The sequence below is a fragment of the Chiloscyllium plagiosum genome, chromosome 34, assembly GCF_004010195.1.
Source record: "Chiloscyllium plagiosum isolate BGI_BamShark_2017 chromosome 34, ASM401019v2, whole genome shotgun sequence".
NCBI classification, from domain to species: domain Eukaryota; kingdom Metazoa; phylum Chordata; class Chondrichthyes; order Orectolobiformes; family Hemiscylliidae; genus Chiloscyllium; species Chiloscyllium plagiosum.
This window is the reverse complement of record NC_057743.1, coordinates 17,033,438-17,046,157: the sequence shown is the minus strand read 5'-3', so window position 1 is coordinate 17,046,157 and position 12,720 is coordinate 17,033,438. Positions and strand designations below refer to the sequence as shown.

The window sequence follows — 12,720 nt, the reverse complement described above, 5'->3', positions numbered from 1 at the left end:
GTATTTCCAAGTCCTAAATCCAAATGGTTTACATAAAAGGTGACCAGAAGTGTTCTCAGTACCAATCTTTATGGAACACCTCTTTCCATTTTCTAACCTGTAATCCTACTTCCCCTTTAGTTTTGGAGGCAGCTTGCTATCCATTTAGCTGCATGCTCCCCCTGACTCCAGATATTCCGACTTTAGTCATCAGTCTATTCAGCCAAACGATTCTTGAAACCTGAATATTTTATTAATTCACTCCATTGTACTATCTTTGCTTATCCTTTCCGTTACTACTTCAACATATTCAATTAAATTGCTCAAGCATGAACTCTGCAATTTCTACAGACATTTTAAAAATCCTTTTATCGGCTGTAAGCTGGCAAGCTGGGACAACAATTATTGCTCATCCCAACTCACCCTTGAATGGAGTGACTTGTAAGGCATTTCAGAGGGTAGTTATAAGTCAACTGGGGACCCTCTTGTGGCACAGAGGTAGAGTCCCACCTGGTCCAGAGGTGTGTAACAACATCTCTGAACAGGCTGATTTAAAAAACAGGTTAAATTAAAAGAGTTAACTGAATCTGGAGTCACATGGACCCCAGCTTAGGTAAGGATAATAGATTTTCTTCCCAAAAGGACATTAGTGAGCCAGTTGGGTTTTTTGTAACAATCAGCAACAGTTTTATGGTCACCATTACTGATTCAAGCTTTACATTTCAGTTTTATTAATTGAATTCAGATTCCCTCAGTTGCACCGGTGGGTTTTGCACCCATGAAGCCAGCACCCCTCGATTACTAGTCCAGTGGCATCCAGCTCCATGTCAGATGTTATTTCTAGTTTCTAGATGTGTGTCTAATGCATCTTTGACTAAGGATTCTAGTGGTCTCTCTTACCACTGACAGTAAGCTCATTACTATATTGTTTCCTGGGCTTGTTCCGTCTTTTTGTTGATATACCAGGGATTCTATTCTGTCGAAGTTTGATTTGTTTATCAATAATCTCTTCCCTTTCTATCTTAAGATTATTCATATTGCCTTTGATCGCATGTTATTTTATGAAGTGGAGCCACCTGCTACATTTCGTTGGCATGCTAGGCTCAATTCTAACAAATATCAAATCCTTGTTTACAGCATGGAAAATAAGGACAGCAGAAACTTTTAGAATCTTTCTCTTCCCAACAATTTGATAGGGCAGAAGGTAAAACTTTAAACCAACCCCAGCCACCGCTGTATCCAGTTCCATTCATATCCTTGAAGGTTAGACAAAGAAGCACAGAATGAGCCAAGAAGGTTTATTATTGGAATATTTGTGCTTAAAGTCAGGACTCCTTGTCAATAGATAGGTTGGATATTGTGCAGAAGATGCAGAGTAACACTTCTCTGTCCTCCCTAGTTGTGCCCTCTGGTACAAATTTGAAATACACCTCTTCCTGAACAAGTCTAAGGTTTCAACATCCCACAACAATCAGGCTTTGCATTTTTATAATGTGCTGCTGCGTGCTGAGGTAGTTCCATTCATGGACAAACCTTTATTTTATATTTAATTTTATTTTAATATGATCTGTACTGCCACATAGTGTACTCCCAGCTCAGACTTAGAAACAGTTCTAAATTGCCATGGGTTGTGCAGACTGCAAAATATTACATTCACACACATCTTTTGTAATAATTCCTTTTATTTTATAATAAAAATTCACAAAAATTCAATTATGTTGCTGGGGTTGGGTGGGGATGGTAAAATCATCTTTTTTGTTACACGTCCCTCGCAGGAATATATAACTCTCTAAACCGTACCCTCCACCTACCAAACCTGGGAAAACTTATAAAATAATCTCAAAGATGGTGCTTCAGAGAAAAAGCAGGAACAGCAACTACCCACACAGTTCTGCTAGAGCCTACAACCATAGCAGACTGATCGGAATCTCTTGTGCAGCAAGCTGATCAGGGTCTTCTGAATCAAGCTATCAGTAATTCTCAAATATGATCAGATTACACATCATCCACTGTACAGCATACGGTACTGTAAATGATTGAACAGGCTAGATCAGCTCTTTCCTTACTGTAGCCAGCTTTTGCTCTCTGAAAATACAACTTGGCCCACCTGGGACACTTGTACATGTGTAGAGCCTTTGGTTGGTCACTTCTTGTTTGCTCTTCAAACTTACTACGCAGTCACTAAACCTGGCAGTCTACTGGATGGTCACTCTAATATTAACTCTCCTCACCAAACCAACCATTGCTTGAATACCATGATGTATTATTCCTGATTCCTTATACAATAACAAAAAATAGTGGCAGACATTTGTCCAACATGTTTGCATATATGGAGAAATAAGACCCCACTGCGTTATAATTGGAGTTTTATAGTTATAGTCTTTCTTTTTCTAGAGAGCTCTAATTTTCTAACTGCATTACTATAAACTTCTTTTGAGCATGTGCATCAATGCACACACTAAGAATACTTACAATAGGTCTCAGTGCAGTTGTGGTTACACAGACTCTGTCATAAGGCTTGTTCCAAATCCCATCAGAATCTGACCACATTCAACGGCTATTTCTCAACAGGCAACTGTACAGCATTCTGCAATCAGAGACACATCAATTCACTCCTTACTATTATTTTGTGCTCTTTTGACAGAAGCCAGAAAGTGAGGATGAGGAGAAAGAGGATTTTTTAAAACTGATGTTAACTTTATTCAATCTGAAGAGATGGTAAATGGGAATTTTTATTCACATCCCTGGGCTTCTGGATGAAATTTTCAACCACACCAGATAATATCCTCCCCATCTGAATAAACCATTCGTCACCAAAAGGGCTACAGTCATCTCACTGTCATTCCCACACATTGCCAGAAAAGTGACTTTGTAATACTGCATCACAGAAACACACTTTTGAATCTCTACCAACTCTGAGAATAGACAAATTCCCCTTTAACACAATGTGTTAACAATTCATCTTGTTTACCAACGTGCAAAGGCAGTGACTCTGAGTTGTGTGACAAACAAAGATCTGAGAAGAGTGGCCAGTGAATCTGGTGACTCTTTTTGCATATGCATTTTCCCTGACCACTCCATAGGGCACGTACTGCCCTGAGAAATGAAGTACATTCAGGTATAGTACTAGTGCAATCAAGTCATCTGTTACATTATGCTGCAACTAGTTCTGAATGCAGCTTCTGTACACAAACTGTTCCTGTGAGATTTTCTAAATATTTACATTAAAGTAATATTACAGGTATGTACAGATTAGTAAAATATAAAGAACTCTCAACTCTGTCTCAGTTTTTTTCTGTAAATACAATATATAAAATGTAAAATACAATTTGATCAGAACCTGCTCCGCATTAGATTCCCATAATAAACTGTCCCCAAAACCAAACATGTCATCAATCCCTCACCTGTTTGCTTCGACTAGGCTTTAAACTGAGGTTCAAAGAAAATTAGTTCATGAGATGCGTACTCATACAATGCACTACCAATTGTGAGAATCAATGTTGTCTGTCACAGTACTTTTATTAAAGTGAGTGTTCTCGAGAAAGGTTTCTAGGAGTCCAGCTCCAGGTTCTCTTGGTTCTGGTTGGCTTGTAGCTTGAGCTGCTGCTCATAGTAGAGGCTTTTGGCGTAGTTAATTTCTTGTGAGATCTTCAGTGCAAGCGACTCTGACTTCACATGGACCTAGAAATACAAACGGGTGTTTGAGCAAGCATTAATCAGACAAGTACAAACATCCATGGATGCTAAAGATGATCATAGAATGGTTACAATGCAGAAAGAGTTGGCTCATCAAGTCTGCACTGCCCTTCTGAAGAGCATCCTACAAGTATATATGTGCAAAGAAAATTCAGTTCCTTGGGTTTTCATGGGTTAGGCTGCCAGGGCTTGAGGAGTTTCGGCAACTCTGTTTCTTAGGATGCAGCATTCTAACCTTTACCATTTTAATTTTTCTCCTATTGAAAATTTTGATTCACACTAGTGCACAGGTAGTGTCACTGTGTCTTTGACACATTGCTGAAGCTTCACGTGTGAATCTATAGACTGATTATCAAAAGTATTTCCATGTTGCAGGGAGACAGATGTAAGCCCTATGCTCACCTGGTATTTGTGTTTGCCTTCATGGGTCATTGCATAACGATTAGAAGTATGAAGCCTGCCTAATATTTTCTGCTTCCCTAGTTCAGGGATCAAGGATCAATTGAAACACCCTAACTGTTGCTCCAGCTTAGACAAGATGGTTCAGTATTGACTCTGGAATTAAACAGGGACCTGCTTTGCCTCACAACTCAATTATGCCAAGCACAAAGAGTTCTAATACTTACCATTGGTTTGTGATGCGATGGCCCAGGTATGGCCACACCACTGCTCGAACTTTCAGCTTTTTTTGTCAGCTGTAAATACGCCCTCCCATGATCCTTCGTGATGAGGCAGTGGTACAAGTCATCATATTTGACCTCCAGGAAAATGGCATCCCGGTCAATATACTCGCCATGCTTCAGAAAGTACACTGCCTTCGAGGAGATGAGAACACAGTAACTGTCGATCTGTTCCACAGCAATGAAACTGGAAAAGTACAAGGAACACAGGTCAATCTTGATTTAAAAAAAACTTTTATGTGGCTGCAAAACACTATTGTTAGGACAGTTTTAGTTAATGGAAAGACAGGTAGAAGTGGCATCAATAGATATCAGTGGGCAAAGTTTGCTATCAATAAATCAGCAAAAAAACTGTTGTGGCTAAAAAGCATGGTTTGATTTGCACGTGTTTTGTTTCTGTAGTTCGAGGAGGAACTCCATTATTTAATCATAAATATTTGACTTTGCTGAATGTGAGATGATAGTAGGTATATAGATACTTGTGAGCAAGCATTCCCACCAGCTGGCAGAATTCATATACGTCAGGAACTACAGATGTCCAACCCATGTCTTTCTATGGCACAGTTGCTCAGTAGTTCACACTACTGCCTCACAGCACGAGGGACCTGGGTTTGATCCCCACCTAAGGCTACTGTCTGTGTGGAGTTTGCATGTTTTCCATGTGTCCACGTGGGTTTCCTCTGGGTACTCCTGGTTTCCTCCCACTGTCCAAAGGTGTGCAGGTTAGGTGGATTGGCCATGCTAAATTGCCCATATGTCCAGGGTTGTGTAGGCCAGTTGGATTAGCCATGGGAAATGCAGGGTCTGGGTAGGATGCTCTTCAAAGGCTCAGCATGGTGTCGATGGGCTGAATGGCCTGCTTCCACACTTAGGGATTCTATGATTCTAAATATAATTGTTTGAATTGCAGGACAAAAATGAACAGTTTTCAATCTTCTCTTCTTCCAAGCACCACTTGCTGCTCAAGTGCAATAACTTGAATGCAGAAGAGTTCAGGAATCTTACAGCTGCTTTGTACCATACTGAACTTTAGTTATATCCAGTCTAAGAACACTGTGAAATTCGAAAGCAAACATTGACAACCAATTTATTGATCAGAGGAGGTACCACCATGCCTTCCTCTAAACATTATTTTCCTGCCCTATTCAAATACATTCTTCTTCGAACTGGCTGTGAAGTGCTTTGAAGTGCTTAGTGGTCATGAAAAGCACTATATAAATGCAAGTCCTTACTCCACCGCACACAACAAACTGAGGCAGCAGTTGACTCTTTCTTTCCCGGTCGCTAGCTACAACTGTCCTGTTACCGAGGTCAGAGTCACCCAGCATTCATTCTGCCTGATTTTACAATCCACTGATTTCTGAGCAAGATGTAAAACTCAAATTACAACCAAAAGAGTTTAGTGTTTTTAAAAGTTTGTTTTGGCTCAGTAGCATTCTCAAGTCTGTTCAGAAGATGTGGGTGCAAACCCATTACCAGGGCAGCAGCACTGCAAGCTAACAGTACTGAGGGAGTGCTGCACTGTCAGAGGCATCTTTGGAACACAAAGTCAAGATCCCCCCCCCCCGCCTGTTTAGATTATGTTAAGGATTTATGACATTAGTTTAAAAAAGACAATTACTTTGGTGTCGTGGTCATTATTACTGTTCCAAAGAGCAGCTCAAAAAGCATATTAACTGGTTCTTGCTGACAACTTGTGAGCTGTTGCTGATGTTTCAATTGCCTATACAACAACAGTCACCACTTCAAACTAATACAATGGGGAGGAAGGACTGCATGGGGTGGAGAGGCAGGGGGTAGAAAGAACGAGTAAATATTTGAGACAACAACTGCCTCAAAATGGCTACCGCAATTGTTGTATAACGATCCACTGTCCCAGTAGTGTGGCTGTAAATCAATGGACAGAAAACAAATAAATATACACCGATGGAACAAACTACAACGTAGGTTACAGATTTTGAGGTAATTTTTTAATAAAGACCCCTTAGATGGCATGACTGAATGTAAAGTGTTCACTAAATCTTCTGGGGTCATTTTCCTCACTGAGCATGTGCTAAATTATTTCATTTTCAACCAGTAAAGGAACAAATATAAATGGTACAATTGATGCTGTACCCCTCGGCCAAAGAAAACGTGTGGTCATGATCCTTGCTGTCGAATGATATCCAGTGTTGGCAAATGCACATGCATGTACATGCCAGGTAATAGACTTGGCTTCAGTTTTAATGCCAAGCAGCCTTGAAGCTCTTACATAAAGAAAGAATAGTCACTTGAATTACATCCTGGAGAGCTGCGTGTTCCTGTGAAAAATCAAAAGATTTGAAAACCATATTTGCACCGCATCAAACTGGTACATTTGGGAATGAAGTCTGTATTTTAGTTCTAGCATCTATGTACTGGGACTTTGTTCTGATGGCTGCAGTAATGGCAGGGGCAGGTTGACAGATTCCAAGAGATTTGAAGACAGACCCCTAAGGTAGTTCATGATAGTTTGAAATAAAAAACCAAGTCTGCATGATGTAATCCTCTAGGTACTGTAGGACTGCCACTGCAAAGCAGAAAGCAATTACCCTGTGCTGGCCGGGAAATGAAACACTGGCTGAGATTCCATGCATCTGGAATCACTTAGAAAGAACAGTGGCTTCACTTTCAAAATCATCTGAAGGCTGGAAGGAGCAACAAAGTTTTTTAAAAAATCAAGCTTTGAAGTTTTAACTTCTTTACCAACAAAGGATTCAAAGGCTTTGTCCCTAGTTATTACTGTATGTTCAAACAGGGTTAACAGAGAACAAATGTTTACTACGTGACACTGTGCCTGTCAACAAGCCAGGAAACAGGAGAGACATCAGGATTTTATGACAGACAGCTGGGGACAAAGCAAAGTCTATACACATACTCTAGTCTTTTTGCACAGTGTGTAAGATAAAATAGACCTATCATATAGTAAAGGCTGTGGATCATGGAGTATATAGAGTACTTGTCATATACACTACATGTGGTGATGACGTGTTAAAAGTCGAATTGCTGGTCAAATACATTTCAGTCTCTTTTGAACTGTTGGTGAGAGCTGACTCTGTAAAAGAAGCATAGTGTTGTAAGTACATCCACTGTGTTATGGAAGCAGACAGTTGTGCAAGCAGAATCACAAAACTTTGAAATGGAGCGGATAAATATTTGATATTTTTAAGGATTATGGGAACGAGACAGGAGAGTATAATTAAATGGTTGTTTTTTTCAGAAGGCCAGCATTTCTGTAACAGTCCACATGACAGCTTTGGTGTTGCGAATTTTCAGATCCTATATGCAATTGCTATCACCAGTGATGCCTGTAGCTATTACACTTTATATCAAAATTCAATTAATTAATCTTTGCCCTCTAACATAGCAGATATATTTTCCATCAAAACAGATATTCCTGCAACAATCCATTGAAAAACAAGTCATTGCATCACCTACAATCATTGGAAGACTGCAGCAGCATTACAGAAAAAAGAGGTTTCAACAAACTTTACACCTTAATTCTATAATTCTATGGAATTGCATTATTATTTTCCCAGCTTGCATTTATTTCAGAAAATCAATTTGTAATGTTTGGAGAATGCTCCATTCCCAGCAGGTCACAATGGCACTGGTTTACAAATTACATCAAAGCACTGAGATTTTTCTGCTGCAAAGATAGTGATCCTTGTAGTTCTCTGATACCTTGTCTAGTCTAATTGATGTTTCTTCTTGCGTGGCCCTAAATATAGAATGATAGACTATTTTACCATGGATGGCAATACAGACAAGTACAGTGCTATGCTCATGAACCTCATTTTCTAGCTGAAATTACCAGTTAGCGCTCAGGAACACATCTTAGTTTTTTCCTCTAGCTCAGGAAAACTGAGGTCTATCAGAGCAGCCTACCTGAATAAAGACCAGTAATTGAATCTGTTTTTTTCTGATGCAGCATATCTGAGCCACACATGGACCGCTAGCCTCCAACAGTTAAGGTGACAGTCTTTCTACTTTAACTATTAGGAAATAGGCAAGGTTAAAAGACCAAGAAGAAAGATGATAAAGTAATGATTAAAGTAATATAAAAATAATCCTCAAAATGGGTTATTCTTCTTTTGATAATATGGTAAATAACTTCAGCAAGTTTAGAGTGCTTTCATGCACCTCACATGAACAAATTTATGCCACTACTCAAATAGAACAAGACCAGTGTCATTTAAACAGCAAAAGAAATGTGCTGATGTAGAAAGACAAGATACCGGTAACTTACAATTCAGCCTGAATGTTGTCAGTCACTTTGAAAAGCTGCTCCTGTCCTTCGGCCTGTTTCTCACTGTATCTGGGTAGGAGGCCGTGGGGTCCAATACAACAGCGTGGCTTTCGAACTCTTTGGTTAAGCATTCTATTTGAAATGTAACACAGAATACATCAGTTAGAACACCAATCTGCTCAGTATAAATGGTTGCTTGGTGGTCATTGAGTCAGCTTCTATTGAAACACACAAGATTCTGAGGGGACTTGATAGGGTAAATGCAGAAACACCGTTACCTCTTTGGGGGACCAAAGGGCACGATCTCAGCATAAGGGATCATTCATTTAAGACAGAGATGAGGAGGATTTCTCAGAGGGTAGAGACTCCATGGAATTCTTTACTAAGGCTGAGCTAAGTACATTCAAGGATCAGTGGTGCTGGAAGAGCACAGCAATTCAGGCAGCATCCGAGGACAGGCAAAATCGACGTTTCGGGCAAAAGCCCTTTTTATTCCTGATGAAGGGCTTTTGCCCGAAATGTCGATTTTGCCTGTCCTCGGATGCTGCCTGAATTGCTGTGCTCTTCCAGCACCACTGATCCAGAATCTGGTTGCCAGCATCTGCAGTCATTGTTTTTACCTAAGTACATTCAAGACTGAGATGGACACATTTTTAATCGGTAAGGCAAGTCATAGAGTCATAGAAACGTACAGCACGGAAACAGACCCTCAAGTCCAACCCGTCCATGCAGACCAGATATCCCAACCCAATCTAGTCCTACCTGCCAGCACCTGGCTCATACCCTCCAAACCCTTCCTATTCATATACCCATCCAAATGCTTCTTAAATGTTGCAATTGTACCAGCCTCCATCACTTCCTCTGGCAGCTCATTCCATACACGTACCACCCTCTATGTGAAAAAGTTGCCCCGTAGGTCTCTTTTATATCTTTCCCCTCTCACCTTAAACCTATGCCCTCTAGCTCTGGACTCCCCGACACCAGCGAAAAGACTTTCTCTATTTATCCTATCCACGCCCCTCATAATTTTGTAAACCTCTATAAGGTCACCCCTCAGCCTCCGACGCTCCAGTGAAAACAGCCCCAGCCTGTTCAGCCTCTCTTTATAGCTCAAATCCTCCAACCCTGGCAACATCTTTGTAAATCTTTTCTGAACCCTTTCAAGTTTCACAACATCTTTCCGATAAGGAGACCAGAACTGCATGCAATATTACCAGTTAATTAGTCCAACTTGAAACATTAACTCAGTTATTCTCTTCACAGATGCTGCCAGACTATTGAGTATTTCTAGCACATTGTCTTTATTTCAAATTTCTATAATATATTGCATTAATTGGCTTCAGTTAAAAGGAAAGCTATTACTATCTCAAAGGCAGTATTAAATTTAGTGGGAAAACAACAAAAACATTGATTATCAGAAGGCAAATAGTTAATGGATAAACCACAATTACTTAACCTGAAGTTAAGTGTGCTCCACCACCAAAGCCTAGGCTAATGTTCCCTCTGCATATCCTCTGGCATCCATTACAGTCTGACTGGAAAACACATTCACTAAAGTTGTTGAAAAACTGCAATTTCTTTAGCTGGGTTGTGGCCAACATACAGAAAGAAATCGAGTTGCAAATCAGTTATAAAATGGAGGATCAGTAAAAACTTGTTTGCATGTTTTGAGCTTAAATAATTACAAGTTCAAAGGAGCTGGCTTTCAGTCCAAACAGGAACACAGACACCACAAATGTAAATTGTAACAAATCTAGTATTTTTTTTATCATCCATTAGAGTATTAGCAGCTATAGAGTATTTAATGGGTTCACACTTCTCCTTAGCAGGTTGTTTTGTTTAAAAAAGCTGTGGTGATTTTGATCTCACTTGCAAGATTTGCATATATCCTTTATGTGCCTTACCTTCTTTGCTTTTTATCACTCTCTAAATCCACTAAATGTCCCTTTTACCTTATTTCTTTCCCACAACATTGGAATTGTTTCAAATATTTATCTAATTCTCCTTAACCTCTTTCACCCAGGATTTTGTTAATGTAATACAGGTCCAACCAATTTTCTGCATTAAAACATTCCCCATTTTATGGTTTTAGGGAATTAGCAGGAAAATCAATGAAGCTGACTGAAAATAGAGGACAGGTGAAAAATATTTTAAAAAATAAACAAATTGAAATATGCAATAAGGAAAGTTATCAAACATTTATAAGTTCATAAGATTTAGAATCAGGCCATTGGATCTGCTCCACCATTCGATCATGGCTGATACCCTCCTCACCCTCATTTCCTGCCTTCTCCCCATAATCCTTCAATCCATTACCAATTAAAACTCTGTCTAACTCCTTCTTAAATTTACTCACTGTCCCAGTATCCAACGCACTTTGGGGTGGTGAATTTCACAGATTCACCTTCCTTTGGGAGAGGTAGTTTCTCCTCAACTCCATTTTAAATTCCTTCCCCCTTATCCTATGACCTCTCATCGAAGAATGCTCCAAAAGAGGAAGCATCCACTCCATGTCTATTTTGTCTATACCTTTTATCATCTTGAATACCTCAATTTGATTTCCCCTCATTCTTCTAAATCCAGAGAGTATCGGCCTAAACTGTTCAATCTTTCTTCATACGACAAACCCCTCATCTCTGGGACCAATCTAGTGAACCTCCTCTGAACTACCTCCAATGCCACTGCATCTTTCCTCAAATAAGGGACAAAAACTGTGCACAGTTTAAAAGCATCAAAGAAGTTATGCAAATAACTAAAAAAAGGCAGAAGCAAATATTAAGCAAGGGGTAGGAATACATAAAAGCAATGGTGGTTCAGTGGTTAGCACTGCAGCCTCACAGAGCCAGGGACCCGGATTCAATTCCAGCCTCGGGCGATTGTCTGTGAGGAGTTTGTACGTTCTCCCCGTATCTGTGAGAGTTTCCTCCCACAGTCCAAAGATATGCAGGTCAGGTGAACTGGCCATGCTAAATTGCCCATAGTGTTAGGCGCATTCATCAGAAGAAAATGGGTCTGGGTAACTCCTTGGAGGGTCGGTGTAGTCTTGTTGGGCCAAATGGGCTGTTTCCACACTGTAGAGAATTTAATCTAAAAAATGTCACTAAACCTTCCATACAGGCAATCATTAAAGTGAAACAATTAATTGAATACATCTTGTAACTGAAGACATTTTATACAGATGTTGTCAAGTGTTTGCTGTAGCACCCAATGGAAATCTCACATATATATTTTTTAAGGTTCACACTTCAATTCTCATCCATGCTCTCTTTTACATACAGATTGTGAAGTAAGGTGGTCATTGTGCGACTCTGAGATGAAGCGCTTATAATGTCTCTCATGGCTGTGCTGAACTTAGGAATTTCCAGAGCAATCATTTTAGATGCCTCCGACTTTAGTAATTTCTTCCAGATAATTTAAGGCTGTGCTCCTGCCTGACCAGTTCAAAGGTTACAAGATCAAGAATATTAATTAATTCTTGCAGATGTTATAAGAGAACAGATACTTATTGCACAACAAACATATGCCTGCATATTTCCAAATTTAAACACAGCACCTTAACATTCAGGAAATTCTGTTGACAGCATTAGTTGAAAAACCAGAAGGAAAAGTGCAAACACCTCTGTTACAATTAGAGTGAAGGCAGTTTGTGATCTTAAGTTTGACAGCCACAGCTGTGGGCTGGAACAGGAGCAGCTGGACAGATATGCTGAAAGACTGATGTGAAAGTAGAACAAATGCATCATTGATGTCCTGAAAGCATGGATACTGCAGAGTGTTGTACACTAAACACATGGGGCTCAGTAAATAGCTCGCACTATCCCGGGTGAACAGAGAAAATGCTCTGGTCTGAAGACAAGGTGGTATGTGCAAGTGTTCAGTTTGCAAGACAGGTGCACAGAAAACATCTTTATCTTAAGACTTACTGCTACTTGTGAATTCAGTGTGGGAGATTGGACTGGCTGTTGAACCTAAGCGTCCAGCCCACACAGCAAGCGGAGAGTCCTGGTCAGCAGAGCATTTCAGCTCTGCGTGTCACAATGACTCTCTGACAAGTGAACACTTTGGGAGTCAGTTAATATAAGCGGATTAGTAGGGGCA

At 39.9% G+C, this 12,720-nt stretch overlaps 1 protein-coding gene across 5 annotated transcripts in view; it reads right to left on the bottom strand.

The window, feature by feature from the left end:
* Positions 1 to 1,643: 1,643 nt before the first annotated feature.
* Positions 1,644 to 12,720, bottom strand: part of vps13d (vacuolar protein sorting 13 homolog D) — a 297,670-nt gene continuing 286,593 nt past the window's right edge. For all 5 annotated transcript variants that reach the window (XM_043675640.1, XM_043675641.1, XM_043675643.1 and 2 more), the window contains 3 exons: positions 8,623 to 8,754; positions 4,302 to 4,542; positions 1,644 to 3,660 (listed from right to left, as the gene is read on the bottom strand). In XM_043675640.1, the coding sequence (XP_043531575.1) occupies positions 3,529 to 3,660; positions 4,302 to 4,542; positions 8,623 to 8,754 (505 nt within the window). In that variant the 3' untranslated portion in view covers positions 1,644 to 3,528. The remainder of the gene's footprint in view (positions 3,661 to 4,301; positions 4,543 to 8,622; positions 8,755 to 12,720) is intronic.